The following is a 20233-nucleotide window of genomic DNA, read 5'->3' as shown; positions in this document are numbered from 1 at the left end:
CTTGTTGTTAATTAAACCCATTCTTTAATTCCATGGCTTGTTGCTGCTCTCATTTTTCAATAGCAGACATTTATGAAATTGTTGATTTTTTTTTCTTTTCTAAGAGGCACTGTTAAAATGACCTCAGCAGATCAACATTCCCTAGACCTTCACCTATCTTTATTTTCAGATATTGTATGATGGACACAGTTTGCTGCTTATGTTTTGGCTCATTTTGTATCTCACTATTGTTTGGTTGCTAATTAAGGAAAAAAAGAAACAATTAAGGGGTCTGAGTCTTCAAGAGCAAGTCAGTTAAAATTAATTCAAAAGAAGTTAATTAGCAACATAAACAGGTCACTAGTTAAGAAAAGGGTTAGAATGAAAACCTGTAGCCACTGCTCTAAACCACCCTAGATAACTTTTCTATTTCAGCTTGGATAAACCCTTAATTTGAGCAAGCCAACAGGAAGGGTGTGCATTATTGACCACTTTTGGTTACTCTTACTAAAACCAGCCTTTTCTTTTAATACTTCAGGTTTTGTGGGCTGTGTACTGCTGGGACCTTACATGTATGCACGTGGAAAAGAACTTGATCACTGGACGGATATGATCAGCAAGCCCAAGGAGCTGGTAAAGGAATGGCATATTCTCAGAAAGACAGCTGAGAGCCAAGGCAGTTTCTAGACAAAATACCATTGCTCTTTTGAGTAACTTGTACAGAGACCTACTGTATTAAGCCAAGGCCACCAATACAATACCTCATTAGTAATGATGTAACAATTTGATCTGGACACCAGGATGTTGATGTTCCATGAAATCAGTGTCCACTAGCATGTAACTGCAGTACGTACCTTGAGTCTCATGTTACCAGGCTGACGCTGCTTTCCTAAAGGGGGTAGGATTACTTCCATGGAATGGGTAGCCACCCATATCCATATGTGTCCTGAGAGTTTGCAATGCCAGCACTAAGGTCTACTAGTTTTGAAGACATTGAATAGACCTGCTTAATATTCAGATTCAGGCATTATTCAGGGGCATGGAATTATTCAGATCCAATAGTACCCAGTACTCTTGAGACATAGGCCAGCCATGGTTATAAAGCAAATGATCAGCAGCATCCAGCTGTATCCAGTATATTTCAACAAGTGGTCACTTGATTTTAAATCAGTGACTGTCAATGTCCATCTGCAGTTACTGCAGTGAATGCCAGTGATCTAAAATACTCTCATATTGTTACAAGATGCTGTAATCTTCTGCTTTAATAATTGTGAGCTTCCATGGCCTTACTTCTTTCGACTAACTGAAGAAAAATGGCCTTAAAGGTCCCACTGATGACATTTATCTATTATATATGCCTGCTCAGATAGTAGAGATATAGGGAGCCAAGGCCTGTTCAAACTATTTGGCACAAGGTAAGAACTGACCCTGGTTGGCCTGCCAGTCTATGAGAGCACAAATTCCCTCACATGAGTACAATTTTTGAAATCAACAAACCTACAAATGTGCAAAATCCAGATAATGACAGGAATGAGATCAGAGTCAACAACTCAGGGGCTATGAAGCATCTGCACTATAATTTGACACAATGAAATTTAATTGCAACTAATACACTAAGACGAGTAATCTTTGATGCCTATTACAGAGACTGGTAACAGGCTGCTTCTGTTGTAAACCAATATATAATCAGCAACTCATCCTTATTATCAACAGCCACCTCAAAGCTTTAACTTCTAATGCTTCCTGCAAACAGAGTACTAAGAGGACTCGTACAATTAAAGCTGAGGATGTTTCCTTTTTTTAGATTTGACTTCAAAACCTCAAGAAATTTCAGAAATTTTGTGCTTAGCAGTACAGTGGCAGGAGATGTTTGGAACCCAAACCCCACAACCATGTTGAACTTTCTTCTCTCCCACATTTCATTCAAATAAATTATTAGCATTTAACTATGCTGTCATGGTAATCTTTGGCTTGGATCACATTTTTGCTCTGTTTTTAAGATCCTTGTCTCACTGTGATTTGATTTCGTGCTCATTTACTTCCTGTGTTTGTTTGTTTTTTTCTTGTGTCTTTAAATTTCTCCAGTATGTGTAAGTGGAGTTCTGGATGAGAATGGAGCTCAATGTGCCTTCTAATTTTCTTTCATCCTTGTGACCGTTTTTTCTTGGACAGGTTCTGGTGCTGTATGATTCAAGTAAGAGTTCCAAAAATGGAAATTACATTATGGATTTCATTTTTTCTGTTAAGTGTTGCTTATTGAGGTTTGGCTGAAGACACACTGGTTGTCCAGTGACTATCAAAGAACAATTATTGCGAGAAAGTGATCCTACCCCACCGGGAACGCCTAGAGCAGGGCAGGACCGGGAGAGGGGCAATATATTTCCATTGGCACATGAGGGCAGCCCCCACTGGATTCCATCAGGGCCACGAATATGGAGCTGGGAAGCTCAACCCTGTGGGGGTCCGTGGCCACCACCAGGGGGTGCCTGGACGATCCTGGAGCCCTGGAGGACAGCACTTCCGCCACACCAGGAAGTGCTACCAGAAGGAGAACCAAAGGCACCTGGAGTGCTTCTGAGTGCCCATGCAGCACTTCCGCCACACCAAGAAGTATTGCAGGAGGTCCATCAGCACATATGGGTGCAATATAAAAGGGGCCCTCTCACTCCATTTGGAGAGACGGAGTTGGGTGGAAGAGGACGGAGCTTGCGACGGGAGGAGTAAAGGCGGCAGAAGAAAAGGAAGTCTAAAGGACTGTGAGGTGTATTGGGCTGAGAATTGTGTTGTGTGCCCAGGAATAAAATGTGTGTGTTTTTCGACATCTGGAGTCCATGTCTGTCTGTGTTTCGAGGCTGATCTTCCACAATGTCTAATGCTGAAAGAAATTGGAGTGGCTGCTTCAACAGGAAAAGTAATGACAGCAGGTATGGCCACAAGGATTCTGCCATCATTTTTAATTTTGTGAGGGTGATTACCTTCACAAAAGCTCATTTTCATTGTTTATTATAACAGCTGTAGCTTAGAGTTAAAGGACCCTCATAGTGATTACTGGTGCGTCTTCAGAATTATGTCCAACACTGTTGGCTAAAACTATGTAATGAGTCATTTAACGGAAAAGAGAATATGCTGCTTGCTCTTTTGAAATAAATGACAATGACATTTGCCTTTTTTCTGTTAACATATTTTTATCAATTAAATAAAAAGTACTACTTATATATTACACAAGAATGCAGCAATGAATGATTTTAGCAATATATAAAAAAATGTCACCCAGCCTTTCTTATCTGACTTAGCAATACAGAAAAGACTGCAGTAAAAAGAGAATGCAAATATGAGGTTGATGGGAGACCTGACATGGAGAATAGCATGCAGCAGAAATGTTATGTCTCTGACTGGGGTTCAGATTCATGTTAAAAGATGTTATATAAATACAGTTTATTATTATTATTTGCATTATTTTTGTTTTTCATTTTATGTACAGTATGTAAGCTGCCTTTGTTATGTTCCGTATGTTTTGCGGGTGCCCAAGAGGCAGGGCCACCTACCAATTATCACCAGGAACTGTTCTCCACCCTATAAATCCAGAGGGTCTCCCACAGTTCCTGGTGGTTCATTTCAAATGTGCCAAGGAATGGTCAGTTCTCGTGCTGTTGTGAGTTTTGTAGGATTTGTGATTCTTTGGATTTTTGACCTTCACTTGGGACTTGTTTGCTTTGGATTGGCTTTGGTAATTGCTTCAGGCAATTCCTATGTCATTGGTACCCTGCCCGGGATTGGTTCCTGCCTTGTGCCCTGTGTTGGCTGGGATTGGCTCCAGCAGACCCCCGTGACCCTGTGTTTGGATTCAGCGGGTTGGAAAATGGATGAATGGATGGAATTCCTATGCCTTTTGTGCTCTACGGAGCTTGCTTTTGTTTCCTGTATTTGCTCTCATTACTAGCTGGTGTTTCTGGAAGTGTTTTGGTACTTTTTGGATCTCTTAGTGCTTGGGACTCCTAGTTTATGACAAGTAGACAGAGAAAACCAGTGAAAAAATAGTATTTGCCATTTTTCTTTCAGAATTTCCCCAGTATGCAGTAACTTCATAAAAATATGTGTCAAGGGTTTATATATGTACTCGCTATCCTCCTTAAGAACTTGAGGATAAACATTACCTGGTCCTGGTGATTTGTTTGATTTCTGCCTATTCTGTCTGAGCAGTACTTCTCCCTCTACAATTTCCAAATCACTTAGTACCTCCTTTGTAGTCCCTTTTACCACTGGGAAGTTATCTACATCCTTATATGTGAAGAACTCAGAAAAATGTGAGCTTAGAGCATCTGCTATTTCACTGTTAATATTTTTAATTCCCTTTTACTATTCCCGATGTACTTCACCTCCTCCTTGACTGTTCTTTTTCTACTGAAATACCGAAAGAATCTCTTTGGGTCATCTTTCGCCTTATCTGCTGTATTTTTTTCTAACTGCCTTTTAGCCTCCTTAATATCCTTCTTAGTGGTTGCCCTCATATTCTCATATGTCCTATGATTCACATTGGAGTTATTATTCTTATAAACCTTATACAGCTGTTTTTTTCCTTTGCAGCTTTTTTCCAACTCTATTAACACACTGTAGATTTTTTTTAAATTCCCTACTAAATGTAGGTATGTACCTGTCCTGTGTTACTTGTGAAATGTTTCTAAATCTATTCCACTGCTCCTCGACTGTCTCCACACTTCAAAGCTTATCCCAGTCTATCCTTTTTAGACTTTGCTGTATCTGTTCAAAATTTGCCCTACCAAACTTAAACGTAACGATTATAGTCTTTGCATCTGCACTCTTCTAAAGCACTGAGAATTGTATTATGTTATGGTTACTTGACCATTACCTCTACACCCTCAATTATCTCCTGATTATTACAAAATACTAAATCTAGACAGGCTTCACCCTGCGTTGGTGCTTTAACAAACTGTGTCACTGATTGCGTACATCTAAAAACTCTTGTGCTCCACCATTTGCGAGGTTACCCCGGTTAATATTTGAATAGTTAAAGTCCCCCATGACTATAATATCCTACTGTAAACTTGTCTTTTTAATATTACTAAAAAAATGTGCATTGAAATTATGTCTCCAGCGGACAGTCTATAACACACTCCTAAAATAAGACCTCTTTCCCTAATGCTTTCCAGGTGAAGCCAAATGTCCTCACTAAGATGGAGCTCATCATCCAACTGAAGAGGACTTGTGTTTAAATTCTGTTTGACATAAACAACAACCCCACCTCCTTCCTAAAATATGTGTAAAAATATTTCCTAAAAATTGTGTATTCCTCTATGTTATACTCATCCCCATCTAGCTGGGGTTTTGTTTTTGCTATAATATCATAATTATGCTTCGCTGCATAACAACTCACTTGTTTTATTTTTGATACTTATAATATTAAGGCAAGTCATTTTACTTTTCCTTTTAAATTTTAGGTTTAAATTTTCATTTTTACACTATTGTTTGTTCCTACATGTACAGTTCTAAACCTGTCCTGTCCTAAACTCCCTGCCCCCCATACACTAGTTTAAACAATCCTTGACTAACTTACTTAGAGCCTACCCAGCACATTGGTGTCCCTCTGGTTCAGATGTAACCTGTTAAAGCAGATCAGGTCCCATCTGTTCCAGAAGGAGTCCCAATGCCCCATAAACCCTTCTACCCTACACCAGGATTTGAGCCACACATTAAACCTGGGTATTGAACTGGAGGATGACCTGACCTGGAGCACCAACACCAAGGAGCTGCTGAAGAAGGCGCAGCAGAGTCTATTTTCTGAGAATCCTCAGAAAGAACCATCTCCCCAAAAATCTGCCCCTTGCCTTTAATCACTGTTCCATTGAGAGTGTGCCTACGTACGGACTGTGTGTGTGGTACGGTAGCTGCACTTCCTCAGAAAGGAAAACGCTCCACAGGGTCGTCAGGACAGCGGAGATAACAATTGGTTGTACTCTCCCCACTCTGGAACAAATCTATACCTCCCAATGCCACAAAAAGTCTTACCTGGAATGACACGTGACACAGGCAGATCTTCGGAGAAGACTACCTTGTCAGTTCTGATCCTCAGCCTGGCACCTAACTCCTTAAATTTGGATCACAGAACTGAAAGACTACCATTATATATGTCATTTGTTTCAACTTGGACAATGACAACTGGATCCACTCCCACTGTAGTGAAGAGACTATCAACCCTTCCAGGGAGGTCTCCCACCTGTGCACCTGGACAGCAACACACCATGCAAGACATTCTGTCACAGGAGCAGACATGCACTTCAATCCCCTTCATGACTGAGTCCCTTTCACTACCTTTCTCTTTCTGTGAACTGGTTTTAAGGAGGCCCATTGGGGTTCCTCATGCCTGCCTACCACCTCAGAATCTTCAGAGACACCATCCAGCTCTATAAGGATCTGAAAACAGATTAACTTTTTCAATTCTGAGGTTGATAACCCCAGACAGTGTGCACATTGTGACCATGGCCCACGTACAGTATCTCTGCCTGTCTGGTCTGGAATCTCCTTCTGCACCACCTTAGGGGTCCATGCTATCTCTCTAAAGGACACCAGGGCTAGGTCTGCCAGATATCTACTATAACACAGGCCAGCCAAATCCTCCTTCAGTTCAGACAACCCTAAGTTTAAGGTGCTGGATCAGCTGCCATTCCCTGCAGGTGTAGTCCTAATAGAAGATGGGTTCCTGCAAACCATCCTCTAAAAAGTCCAAAATCCAACAGGACCTGCATTGTACTGGCCTCATTATAAAAATTTGACTTTGGATTACTAAGACTCTTTTTTTATTAAAATGAAATGTTGTGATTTAAATGGTAAAACTAAAAAAATTAAGCCAAAAAACAGATTAAAACTGCTTCTATTAATTTACAGTTTCTGACCTCTTACACTCCTATAATATTCTGCCCTTCGACTGCCTGCTGTGTATCCTTCTATGAGGAGTCAAGCAAAATAATACCTTTATTGGCTAAAAAAAAGATTACAATATACAAGCTTTTGAGGCAACTCAGGCCCCTTCTTCAAGCCTCAGTTGCCTCGAAAGCTTGCATATTGTTATCTTTTTAGTTAGCCAATAAAAGGTGTCATTTTGCTTGACTTCTAACTCCATCCATAATGGCTAACACGGTACAACACCCTTGTCCTTCTATGAGGTCAATTTCATACTTTTCAATGTCTGTTCCCCTAAGGTTGTGCTCCTCTTATTTCTTACTTAAAAGCTCACCACTCACACCACTTGTATTCTTTTGTATTAATGAACCTTTACGCTGTTGACCTCTTAACTGCTCTATTTTCCTGACCTCTAAGAAATGTTCAGTCTAGAAAAACTTTCTTACTGGATATCCACTGCTAGTTAATTTCTTATTGTCTTGTCTGCTCCTGCAATCGCTTGTGCTTTTTCAGCAAATTAATGGTAGTTGCCTGCCTTCGTGCCGCACAGTGCTTCTCTATACCACTTTAAAGTCAGCCACGGCCTTTTTTTTCCACTAAGAAATCGTTGCTTCAGTTACTTATAACTGTCACTATAATGCCGGTTATTTACTTAAAGAGATGCCAGTGACTACTATTGCTGCTTACTGCCCTGCTTTGCCAATGCTAGTTTGAATACAAATAAGAAGAATAAGTACAAGTATCTTTTCCAAACGCTACTCCAAACACTTAGCTGCTTTGGCTCTTGTGCGGCCAAAAAAAGTAAAAAACCCTTCTAAAGGCTCCTTAGTGGCAACCAAAACACAACATTTTTAGGAGCAAAATGTATTATTTGATTAACTCTCACACTACAGAAAGCACAAAAACTCCCAGCTGCTTCTCTTTTATTTACAAGGATGTTGTCAGTACATCTCAGTCTCTGATGGTAGATGGTAGAGTTGCCCCTGACAGGTTGATACAGAGGTGGCTTAATGCCAATGTGCAAGTCACCCTTTATAGATCTTCTGTGTTTGTGAATGTCTGTGTTTTCATTTCTTACTCTTCATTATCCAGCCTGTACTCTTGTAGGGCAAATAAGCTGCCAGACATCTACACTTATAACTTTCTTTGAGTGCGTGTATGTGTGTGTGTGTATGTGTACATACCTGTCAACATGCGTGCACTTGTGTCTTCCTCAATATGCTTTTATGTATATTTAAATAAATTATGTGTATCAAAGACTACTAATGCAAATATTTTGCAAATATATAATCAATCCCACGACTAGACAGAGCATACTGCAAAGCCCTCAGTTAAATCAAACAATTCCTATGCAGTTTGTGTTAGACATATACTGTAGTAGGTTAAAATGGTTTCTGAAGAAAATTGGGGATATGTACTGCAAAAAACGGCACCAAAACCAATAGGCCTGGAAGCAGTAAGAAGAAAAACATGGTACAACTTGTTTAAAAAAGAAAGGTCAATTTTTTGGAAGTTATCACTGTAAATACAGTAGTTCTCAGTGTTTAGGATGAATACCTTGGAAACCTCTTGTTCTAATTGTTTGCATCTTTGCTAGGATGTAGTCATCCAGGAACTCTACACAATGCAAAAAAAAAACACATAATTTTACTATAACAATTGTAATTTTAAAATGTGATATTCAATTTCAATTTTCACACTTACTGACACCATGATAGAATCAACTTTTCTTGAAATTTTGAACATCTTAGAATAAGAATCTGAACTTAAACTGATAGTAAATGTTTGACCACATCACCAGATTTCCTGGAAGAACCATTCCTTGGAACAACCCCTACCTAGGCCTTGAGTAACTCCACAGTATGAAGCCAGTTTGAAGATGGAAGAATTGTTATTCCAAGATGCAGAGAGCTTTAGGAAGGACACTGACGAGTTCCAGACAAGGGGATTTCCAGCAAGTGGCTAATAGCAACTTTGCATTGATAGTAGAAGTCATTAGAAGCCTCCACAGGGAGTATGCAGGGAAGGAAAATTGAAGAAAGTGAAGAAATGTCCAGTAGGAAGTGAACTTGAGGGATCAGGAGAATAATAAAGGAAAGAATCAGAGAGAAGTGCTACGGAGCAGCAGTTTGAGTACTTAACAGAAAATGTGGAGGCAGGTGCCAGAGAGTTGCTCCCAGGGGTAGGTTATATTCTATTGACAAGCACACCACTTAACCATCACATTAAAACCACTGACAGGCAGAGGCGTAGCTAGGGTTTTGAGCGCCCGGGGACAACTGAAGATTTTGCGCCCCCTCCTGTTTGCCAAAATGCAATGAGGAAGGGAATTTAACATCAATTTGGCGCCCCCTGGATGCTGCCCCTGGGGATAGATGTCCCCCCTTAACCAGCTATGCCACTGCTGACAGGAAATATGAATAACTTTGATTATCTCATTAAAATGGTATCTGACTAGGAGTGGGGTATAATAGGCAGCAAGTGAACAGTCAGTTCTTCAAAGTGGTGTGCTGAAAGCAGGAAAAATGGGCAAGCATAAGGATCTGAGTTACTTTGACAAGGGACAAATTGTGATGGTTAGACAACTAAGTCAAATCATCTCCAAAACGACAGGCCTTGAGGGGTGTTGCCAGTATGCAGTGGTTAGTATCTACAAAAATGGTGCAAGGAAGGACAACCAGTGGACCAATGACATGGTCATGGGCACCCAAGGCTCATTGATGCATGTGGGGTGCAAAGCCTATTTTGTCTGGTCTTATCCCACAGAACAGCTACTGTAGAGCAAATTGCTGAAGAACTGAATGCTGGCCATGAGAAAAAGATATGAGAACCCACAGTGCATCATAGTTTGCTGCGTAGCCACAGTCAGAGTGCCTATGCTGTCTCCTGTGCACCACTGAAACTTCCTACAATGGCCACCTGAGTATCAGGACATTGACTATGGAGCAATGGAAGAAGGTAACCTGGCCTGATCCTTTTAGATCTTTTGGATGGCTGGGTGCATGTATATCATTTACCTGGGGAACAAATGGTAGCAAGATACCACAGAATACCTTTAGGGGGCACAAGTGTGAACTGCACATATTAGGTAGGTGGTTTTAATGTTGTAATGTTGTGGGTGATTGTTGTATATACTTTATATGCTGGTGATTTGGGTTTTAGGAAAAGGGCCATCTGTTGTTAACTTTGGCTTTTTTCTTTCTTGTTTGTTTTCTAGAATGTCTTTTGAACACTCTGCAGTATCTTACTAAATGATGTAGGGCTATCTAAAGCAATGGGACAAAGTGGAGAAAGCATTCTTTACTTATCTTAACTAGTTAAATGTGCAAATTGTGAATTTCCTAGATAAATTCATTAAATGAGCTGTTTTAAAAATTATTTTAAAATTTAGACTATCACTGACTAGATTTGAGTTAATTTTCTGGAGACATTCCAGTTAGGCTTGGTTGATTTTTTTGGGGACTGCGAACAATATTTAATGTGGTTGGGGTGTCCATTCTTATTCACTCCAAAGCTAAACTGAGCTCCAAGTGTGCACTGACAGGGCTGGAAAGATGGATCGGCATGCGGTGATGAGGGGGATCGGGTATCAGAGACGCAGGCAGGTGAAAGGTGTATGCATTCTACAGATCAAGTCTCAGTCAGCTGACGCAGGACATAGTGAATAAGCGGTGAGGGTGTGCAGACGTGAAGTACTGACAGGTGTCTTCAATACTCCCCTCCAGATAGGCTGTCAGAAGCACCTGTCTGGCAATTATTGAAGAAGCAAGAAAAACATCTAACACAACAGTTTATTATAGGGTGGTGGGGCCTGGACTGCTTTTTCATGGCAACTGCTTTTTTCTTGATTTTTTTTTGACTAGCACCAATGAAGAGTACAAGAAGTTTGACCTGTTAGAAGGTTATTGGTTGGCTGTCATTGTTGCTGAATACGGAAAGTGGTACCTTGGTGACTTTCCTGATTGTTATTTACCCTGCTGATGGTCTTCCAGACTGCTAGTGAACTGCTGGTGTTATCCAAGACTGAAACTGGGCAGCTTACTTTCTACCTATAAGTGGAATGTCCTGTGATCATTTAGCCTATTACTGTGCTGTTGAAGAGTTTTATCAACAAGTTCCGAAGTGTTAGGGGCTTTTTGACTGTTCTGATTCTTGTGGAATTTTGGACCCTGCATTTATTCGGCAGAATGATGCAACAAATTCTGAGAGACTTGTACATTGATCCAGACCTTCTTGCTGAACTCAGTGAGGAGCAGAAACAAATTCTGTTCTATAAGATGAGAGAGGAGCAGGTTCGACGCTGGATGGAAAGAGAGAATCATGAGAGTGTTAAGGAACGAGTGAGGAAGAACAAAAAGAGTAAGTACCATATGTGTGTGGACAAGGAGCAGAAGGAGATGAAGCTGGTATAGGAAATAATATCTATCTATCTATCTATCTATCTATCTATCTATCTATCTATCTATCTATCTATCTATCTATCTATCTATCTATCTATCTATCTATCTATCTATCTATCTATCTATCTATCTATCTATCTATCTATCTATCTATCTATCTATCTATCTATCTAGTAGCACCTCTCATATCTGTTGATTCATCTATGTAATGCAGTTCTAAATTAATACACATAGCACAAACAACCACACATACTGTATAAATGTAAATATATATATATATATATATATATATATATATATATATATATACACACAGTATATATATATATATATATATATATATATATATATATATAGTGTGTGTGTGTGTGTGTACCTATTTCTAATGCAGTACATTCCCTTTCTGCTCCCTTGTGGTCGCTATAAGGATTATGTGAGGATGTAAAAAAAAAAAATCAAGCAACACACACACACATATATAAATACTGTATATACAGTTTTGTCATTTTTATTAGCTGGATGTACTTATCATTTATATTGCAGTTATTTATTTTAAATAAACTACTACTACCAGTGTCCATTTTATTCTAGTACATCTCATTTATTCACTCATTTTCTAACCTGCTTTTTCCATGACTGCATCAAGGGAGTCAGAGCCTATTCTGACAGTATTAGATACAAGACACAAATCAGCCATGAATGGGACATGCAGGGGATGTTTATTCTCAGTGAACCTCACTCATATCAAACCAAGTTAGAGTCACCAATCATCCTGACATGCATGTCTTTGGGATATGGAAGAAAGCAGAATTTCCCAGAGAAAACCCATGTAGATGCAAGATAATTGTGTTCTCTACACACCCACTGCCCAACCATGCACAATCAGGCCACCCTTTCATTTTTAAGACTAATGCTATTCACAGGAAAGTATTGCGGCACAGTGTGTTCCTTTGTGTCCTTTACTAAGAGTTCAAGACCATATTGTTAAGAGTGGATGATGATCTTCAGACATGTTTCATGCGCCTATATGCACTGCTGTAAATGTTGTGTAGAGCTTGTTGAATTCTATCTATCTATCTATCTATCTATCTATCTATCTATCTATCTATCTATCTATCTATCTATCTATCTATCTATCTATCTATCTATCTATCTATCTATCTATCTATCTATCTATCTATCTATCTATCTATCTATCTATCTATCTATCTATCTATCTATCTATCTATATGGATATGCACAGCAGCTAGACTAAATGTGTTATAAGAACGTCAGAACAGTTTCTGTGTTTTTGTTTTTTTCTAGCGGGCTTTCACACAACATGGGAAGAGGCATTGGTTAAATTTTTGGCACACACATGTGACTCCTATATTTCAGATTTGGTCTGGATGAGTCTAACAACACAGGATTACTAGAGATGTAATTCAATAGTTTATTGCCTCAGGGGAGACACCGATCTCTGGCTTGATGCCTCAGAAATGGGACCAAAGACACAGCCTAAAGTATTTACTGGAGCTTATAAGGAATAAAAGAAGTAATGTTAAGGGGGCAGGAAAAGAAAAAGAGAGAAAGGGAGAGAAACACTATAAGTGGCAATTGATGTTAAGATAATTGAGTGACAGGTAAAAATGAGAGAAGGACAAATGAAGGGGTGAAAGTGTGCTGTTGGCAGATCAATCAATAATTTCCCTTTTTAAAAGGTCTTAAATGGTAAAGCAAGAACATTTCAATAACTGCAGCTCCGGGAATATATTTATTTTAGCAGTCTACACAAATATGAAAGAAAAGTTAGATTTATTCTTTATAATAAAAGAAAAGTTAGATTTATCCTTCATATGTTCTATTGAGTTAATCAGCTATAAAGAAATATTAATAGAATATGCACACTTAAATAAAAATGACTGGGTGATGTGTGTTATTTTTATTTCCTGTAAGTCTTTAATGGTGAAAAAAAATAAGTTATGCATAAAATAAGGTACAAATGTTGAGATTAGGAAACATAAGTGTTGATCTGCAAGGGGAGGTGATGTTGCTTCAAAGCTGTTTATCCTCTAAGCCACAGATATGTTGTCTTGCCCACTCTGTATCTCGGTTAGATATGCATACTTCAAAAATGTAATGATTTGAAGAGGGAATGAAGGCTCCTGGTTTATTTTTCTATGCCTGCATTGTGCTCAATTCTTTATTTTTGTCGGCAGGTGCCAACAAGGCATTGCGCTGGCTACAGGGCCAAGATGGAGAAGTCTGGGTATGGATAATGGGTGAAGCTCCTGGAGACAAGCCCTATGAGCAGATATCAGAGGACCTCATGGCCGAGCGAGCAAGGAAACAAGCTCAGAAGGAGGCCCAGGAGTTGTGGTGAGAGATGAAGGAAAAGTAAGACAGGAATGTGGGGTTGAAAAAGGCAGATAGAAAACATACAAGATACAGTCACAAAATTCATGTTGCTATTTTAAAATGTTTTCAGTTCACCCCCAAAAGTAAAGCAAGTAGTCTTCCAGACTGAGGTTTACACAAAAATGTTGACCTCTTTTGTAAGTGTTTCTAGATAAAATTTGCTGCTAATCAAATAAATGAAAATGTAAATACTTATGGTTTGTTTTCATGTTCTTCATAATTAGATGGTACTTTATACCTCTTCTCTTTTCATTTTAATGCTAACGAATAAGCAGAAATGTGTAGGATACACCTTATAACTAGGAATAGCTCAGCAACATTTATTGCTGCCTGTCATTCTGCAAGGCAACAGTGAGCCGATCTTTACCTCTCGCAAGCTTCTTAGCTCCTTTTAGGCACTTACATTTTCCCTTCCATTGAACGTAAAGGATGTGCCAGAATGAGGAGATCAGAATAGTGAATCTATAATGGTATCATTTCAAAGTTAAATTTAAGTGGTGAGAATGGGCAAATGCAATATGAAGAAACATTGTCAACAGGCAAACTACACTTCAATGGAGAAGAGGGAGAACAAACGCAATAGGCAAAATCATTGTAGCTGAGTCCATAATTGTTATTACTCTGAAGGTACATAAAATCTAAACTTTTCGGAGGCAAGCAATCCTGACTTTGTTTCTTGGATTGATGATGAAACAGGCACATTTTCTAAAAACATCAAATAATGCAGAGTCCTTTAAGATTCTGCCACTAACCTTAAAGAATTAAACTATAGCAGAGGCTTTACTGTGGAGTCTGCAAGGCTTCATTCTTCTTACAAGTCTCAATATAACTAGCTCCTATTGAGCACAAACCTAACCTACGCATATCTGGGGAAATAGAGGGAAACACACAAATTAATGGGGAAGTCATGCAAATGCTACATGTAGAGTGATTAAGCACAACATTTGAACCAGCGAGACTGAAACCATTTGGCAGCAGTACTAGCCACTGCACCACACTGCCACCCTGTCAAATGAATGTGTGATAATTCTTATAATGCATTGCAGACATATAGCTCTATGTAATGAGTGATCTAAAGTATTAAAAGACTCCCATAGATAACATCAAGAACATTTACTTATTTAGTGGATTTTGTCTATGAAACTAACTCAAAGTGCTTTACAATTGTAATAGCTAAACACAAAAATGGACAATAATATAGCAGGCTACAAGGGCAGTGGGTGTAGGGACAAAACGATAAGCATTTTTTAAAAATACTGAGGCAAAACACAAATACTGCGAGTCAAAAATGCATAACACCTAACCAAGAATGTTAATCTTGGAGGCAGAAAGGAAATAGGTATTAATCAAAAAACAAATAACTCTCAAACTGTTATTCATTTGGCATCCATAATGTTAAATAACTAGAAAGTGTATGACATTGACCTTAAAACAGCTATGCCGGACACGTTATATGTCTTGTTACCAACTGATAACAATTTAGCCATAAAATGCAGATGTGTATAAAAAATAAAATAGCATCATGGGATGGACAGGTGCTCCATCTAGGGATTATCTCTGCCTTGCACTTAATGTTTGCTGGGCTCTGCAGCCCTGCTCAGGATAAGGTGGGCTTAGAAAATGGATGGATGGGAAGACATGAAAATGAAGTACAATTAAAGAATACATTAAAGAAGGAAATAATGATAATAATATTAATAACAGCAAAAAGTAAACCAAAATGAAATCAGGCACTTCAAATTGTTAAACAGAAAATCAGAGACTTGCATTTTACAAAAATACAGTAACTATTGAAAGCTGCAACAGACTTGTCTTAGAGGATGAGATAGCATTATTAGGAATGTACTCTGTAAGTTGTTCCACCAGTCCATTTAAATAGGGATGTACAAATCTGAATCTAGAGGGCTGACATGGCTGCAAGTTTTCTTTCCTACAACTTTCTTCATCAGTGACCGATTTCTGCTGTTGATTGACTTCTTTTCCATTCATTTTAATTTTTAACTGGCTGACAGGTTGAAATCTAAGTAATCAATGCAGACCTCAGCATTAATGTTTGCAGTGCACCATGCAATTCATATGTCTCTGTTACATGCTATTTGATATGGAATTTGTAAAAGCAGTGCTAATGTTTGTGATGTGCCATCTGTTCAAATGGAAAATGCAATGCATTTTATTACTAAAAATGCTTGTGACACGCCATCCTTTGGAATGACAGAGGCATAGCAACTGGATGGACACACAGACACTTAACTTTTTATTAAAATGGACGTTTTCTAAGACTCGGACCTCTGAAATGATATTTTTTTCCATAAATGGCAGCCAAACAAACATGAGATATGAAGTGAGCCAATAGATGACCAGCTAAGTTGGGATCTCAAAATCCAAGCAATTTCACTCAAGTTTCTTAAACAGAAGATGATTCTTGTTAATTAAGCCCGTTATTTAATCCCATGGCTTTGTGGTGTTCTCATTTTGTTACAGCAGACATTTCTTATTTTTTCTAAGATCACCAACAAAATGTTCCATTGACCTGAGCAGATCAACATTACTGAGACCTTCACCTTTTTTTATTTTAAGATGTCATATGATGGACTCAGGTTAGATGGTCATGTGTTGGCTCATTTTGTACATCATTATTGTTTGACTGATAATTAAGGAAAAAGGAAACAATTAAGGGGTCAGAATTTTAAATAGTAAGTCAATAAAAATGAAGGTAAAAGAGTTAATTAGCCACCAAAACTGGTTACTAATTAAGAAAAGGGTTAGAATGAAAACCTGCAGCCACTGTAGCACTTCAGGATCAGAGTTGGACATCCCTGATTAGTTCATTATAAAGCTTACTGGTAACCAGTGTGGTCTGCGCCAGTGTTATATGAGCTTTCTTTTGTTCCAGTCAATATTCTAGCTGCAGTGTTCTGCACAAGGTGTAGTCTACCAGTTAACTTTTTTCGTGACTACAGCATAAAGAATTGCAGTCATTATACATACTAACGACAAAGGTATGGATCAACATCTCAAAATCACATAATAGGAAAAAGGTGTTATTTTTTAAGTATTTCTGAGAAAGCAGTCTTTGTGATATTACATAAAATGAGAAAAAAAAACCTTTCCCAGAATAACACATAACATCTAATTTCTATTTTAATTCAAATATCAGCTATATCATCATTTAATTGAAAAAATATTTGACATCTAATGCATAATGTTAGTCAAATGGTTAGTAAGATATTTAATAATGTACGGTCATCAGCTGCTACAAAAAATAAATAATTGTGTGTCATCTACATAGCTGTGCAAGGCGGCTCCTTGTTCACAAATAATTCGGCCAAGAGGAAAAGGAAGAAAAAAGTACAGGACCAAGAAATGTTATGTAGTTTGTACACATTATGGTCACTAGAAGGTGCTTTTGAGCCATCTCCAAACCCAAAATAATTCTAAGAAGAATACCAAACTATACCACAGTGATAAAATTATTTACAAAAAAACAAGCAAACAGAAGGCTACAGGATCTTTCCAGACATGATACACAAAACAGATAGAAGAGGATATGTGCCTTGTCTGTCTGTACAGCTGCTGATCCTTTCGCTTTCCTACAACCAAACGGCTGCCCACTTTAACGTGAACTCCTATTACATTATCTGTTGTCCAACACAGTCGCCCTTCTTAATCACCCCCTTGATTTTGTCTTCTACACCCATGTGCCCTACTCCTACTTAATACTAATCATATAATCAGACCCTGTTCAGCAAGGGTCTTGACGATTTTCTGTGTTATGACAAAATATATAATTTTTCCAACTAGGATACGCTCCTATTTCTGGGATATTGCAGCTTCTACTGGGGTTGTGCCCTGCTCCCCTGGCATGTCCACAAGAGTAGCCACTGCCACAGTACACTCTTCGTATGGCCTGCCCAATAATGAATAGAAAAATCTGCTTGCAGCCCCTGTTTTCATCAGGCCCTCCCTCACATGCATCTTTACTTTTGTAGTTTTAAATGTGTAATGCAGAAAGCAGATTATATACGTCTATACATTTCTGTCTTATAATCTTATTGCAGCCAAATAAACCATTAAACTACAGCAAAGTGTGAGTGTGAAATCTTTCTTATTTTTTAGACACCTTACCTATTACTCACTTCCCATGTGAAGATTTACATTAAAATGAATGTTGTCAATCCAATTTAAATTGCTTTAAAATTCTGTAACCAGTATGAAGCTTGATCTTTTGCCACTAGTTGTTAGGGTGAAATGAGTAACTGCTGTTAGCTGTTATGACTACTCTGCTTTCTGCCAGCCAAATTTCAATTTACTTGTGACAGTCCAACGTGACCGTGCTGTGTTCTGAGTTGTGCTACTCTTTATTCAGATTGTGAAGTGACTGGGCTTACTATAGTGAGAAATATTCTCTGCTTTGGAGGCGATGAAGTTAGAGGTCAGGAAACAGCAACCCCTTCTATCTTATCCTATTTGATTATGCTACGGAAATCCATTCTCCCACATGTTCGTCTTTCCATCCATTTTCTGAATTTTCTTATCTAATAACAGGTTGCTGTGAGCTTTACCCTAGTGTGGCTAAAGAGGAATGAGCCTAATACAGAATTCTAGTCCACACTTATGCACATACACACACACACACAGGGATTCAGGAGGAGCTTAGATTTAATTATTAACAGACCTGTTTTTGTGTCTGCAAATCGGAGTACAGAAAGCATGCAGCATCAGCACTAAAATATGCCAGATTGGAACTGAAGTGGCTCTCATGGACGGTGAAGTGGCAGACCTGTATTTATATTTGTTTATCTGTATATGTTCTCAAGAATATAAGAATACATACAATTCACAGTAGAAGACAATGTATTGTGTTTTTTTGTTTATTGTTATGTTATACTCTGTTGTATTACTCACCTAGAGTTTTGTTTTTTTGCTTTTTTATATTTTGCTTTCTCTGATTTTCTTCTATAATTTCCTCTTCAAGGTTTGCTTCTTTTAATTAGTTTGTAGTTTTTAATTGTTCTTCATTTCCATTTGTTAGTGTTGTTAATTTCATTTTTGGGTTTTATTAATAAACTCATTAGACCCCTGATTAGTTAATTGGTTTTTACGGTTGTGCCTGAGGACTATAGTAAGTACCTGTTGCCACTGCTTTGCTGCAGTGGCATTAACCTTGCAGTAGTTGTGGGTATTTTTCGTACGTGGATTACTCGTTTAGCCGGATGTAATTGTTGACGATTTGGCCTGATCCTGGATCAGTCGGTTTTTTGAAACTCTTGCTGGAAGTGTTGTCATAGCACCACATCCTAATCCTCAAACCTGCTCGGAGGAGGTTTGTTCTCTGTAAACAAGGATTAGCTCACACGCTTAATCAGTGTCCGTGCGTGGAATTCATTTAGTCATGACTTTGCCATTCATGAATGAGCGACCAATTGATATTGGTACGCAAATTATAAGAAGAAAATTTCATATTGAGAGGGGTTTGCGCGATCAGCAAGATCCTTTATTGCTCCCGTAGGAAATTCTTTTCGAAAGATACCTCATTAGCTGAGGGGGAATATTGTACCTCAAAGATTTATTAGGACCTTATATATTCGAAGTCAAACTCGGTGAAGTCGGGCTCTCACCACCACACAGACAGTATGCATTGCTTTGAGGTTTTTTGCAAGCGGCACTTTTTTTTATATACTGTAGGCGATGTGGAAAATCTATCTAAAAGTGCAGTTTGCCAGGCAATTCGTAAAGTCTGTTTGGCTCTGAAATATTTCCTTCGGGTTTTCATAGTGTTTCCTGGACACCTGCGAGTGCAGACAATAAAAGAGGTGTTTCATGCCATTGCAGGTAGGTAACACACAGGCAAAAACACCCACAGTTCCATGAGGAATCTCACAGTCAGCCTAACATTCTCATTACCCAGGATTTCCCAATGTGATTGGGGCACATGGGACTGATCACAGTGGAGTTTGATCAAACATTATTTGGAAATTTTACCTCTCCTCCTGATGAATAATCAGACACAGTGTCTTCATCAAATATTTGACCTTCGTCAATATCTCGTTGGTCAGACACAGGTTCTAGGGATATGACATTCCCTGCAACTGACCAAAAAATAAAGGGCTATATGGCACATACCTATGGCACACATTGAGGACAAATATATGCAATGACCATCCTTTACCTGAAATGAAGTGACCACTGCATCTTGCCACTGGTTCTGAGGAGGAGCTTCCCCCTGGAATGCCCTCAGAAACAGGGCGATGGGCATTTTGCTGGAGAGCCAACTATTCTGCAGGGGTTAGGTCTGGACTGAGTGGACCTTTACCTGTTTTTTGCTTGTCTTCCTTCTTATTAGCTTTAGAATTAATGTTTTTTATATTATATATGATTCTTTATGTCAACAATTCTTTGAATAGTTATATACCAATATTTACCAGTTTGAAGTATATTCTTGTACTTCACTTTAACCTGTTCCCGTGTTCTCCTTGTGCTCACGTTTGATCTGGAATTATGACATATTAAATAATAATCTGACACATAGGAAATGAAACGCT

At 38.6% G+C, this 20233-nt stretch overlaps 2 protein-coding genes across 5 annotated transcripts in view; both read left to right on the top strand.

Annotated features, from left to right (window-relative positions):
* Positions 1-1925, top strand: part of syt15 (synaptotagmin XV) — a 57245-nt gene extending 55320 nt beyond the window's left edge. For all 4 annotated transcript variants that reach the window (XM_028795142.2, XM_028795144.2, XM_028795143.2 and 1 more), the window contains exon 8: positions 518-1925. In XM_028795142.2, the coding sequence (XP_028650975.2) occupies positions 518-666 (149 nt within the window). In that variant the 3' untranslated portion in view covers positions 667-1925. The remainder of the gene's footprint in view (positions 1-517) is intronic.
* A 9040-nt stretch (positions 1926-10965) lies between these two features.
* The window catches only part of sh2d4ba (SH2 domain containing 4Ba), a 105754-nt gene continuing 96486 nt past the window's right edge, over positions 10966-20233 (top strand). Inside the window, exons 1-2 of the mRNA XM_051923342.1 lie at positions 10966-11253; positions 13493-13652. Coding sequence (XP_051779302.1) covers positions 11082-11253; positions 13493-13652 — 332 coding nt within the window. The 5' untranslated portion in view covers positions 10966-11081. The remainder of the gene's footprint in view (positions 11254-13492; positions 13653-20233) is intronic.

The sequence above is a fragment of the Erpetoichthys calabaricus genome, chromosome 2 (assembly GCF_900747795.2).
Source record: "Erpetoichthys calabaricus chromosome 2, fErpCal1.3, whole genome shotgun sequence".
Classification (NCBI taxonomy): Eukaryota; Metazoa; Chordata; class Cladistia; order Polypteriformes; family Polypteridae; genus Erpetoichthys; species Erpetoichthys calabaricus.
Note: the sequence above shows the minus strand (reverse complement) of the source record. Positions and strands in the feature narration are given on the sequence as shown.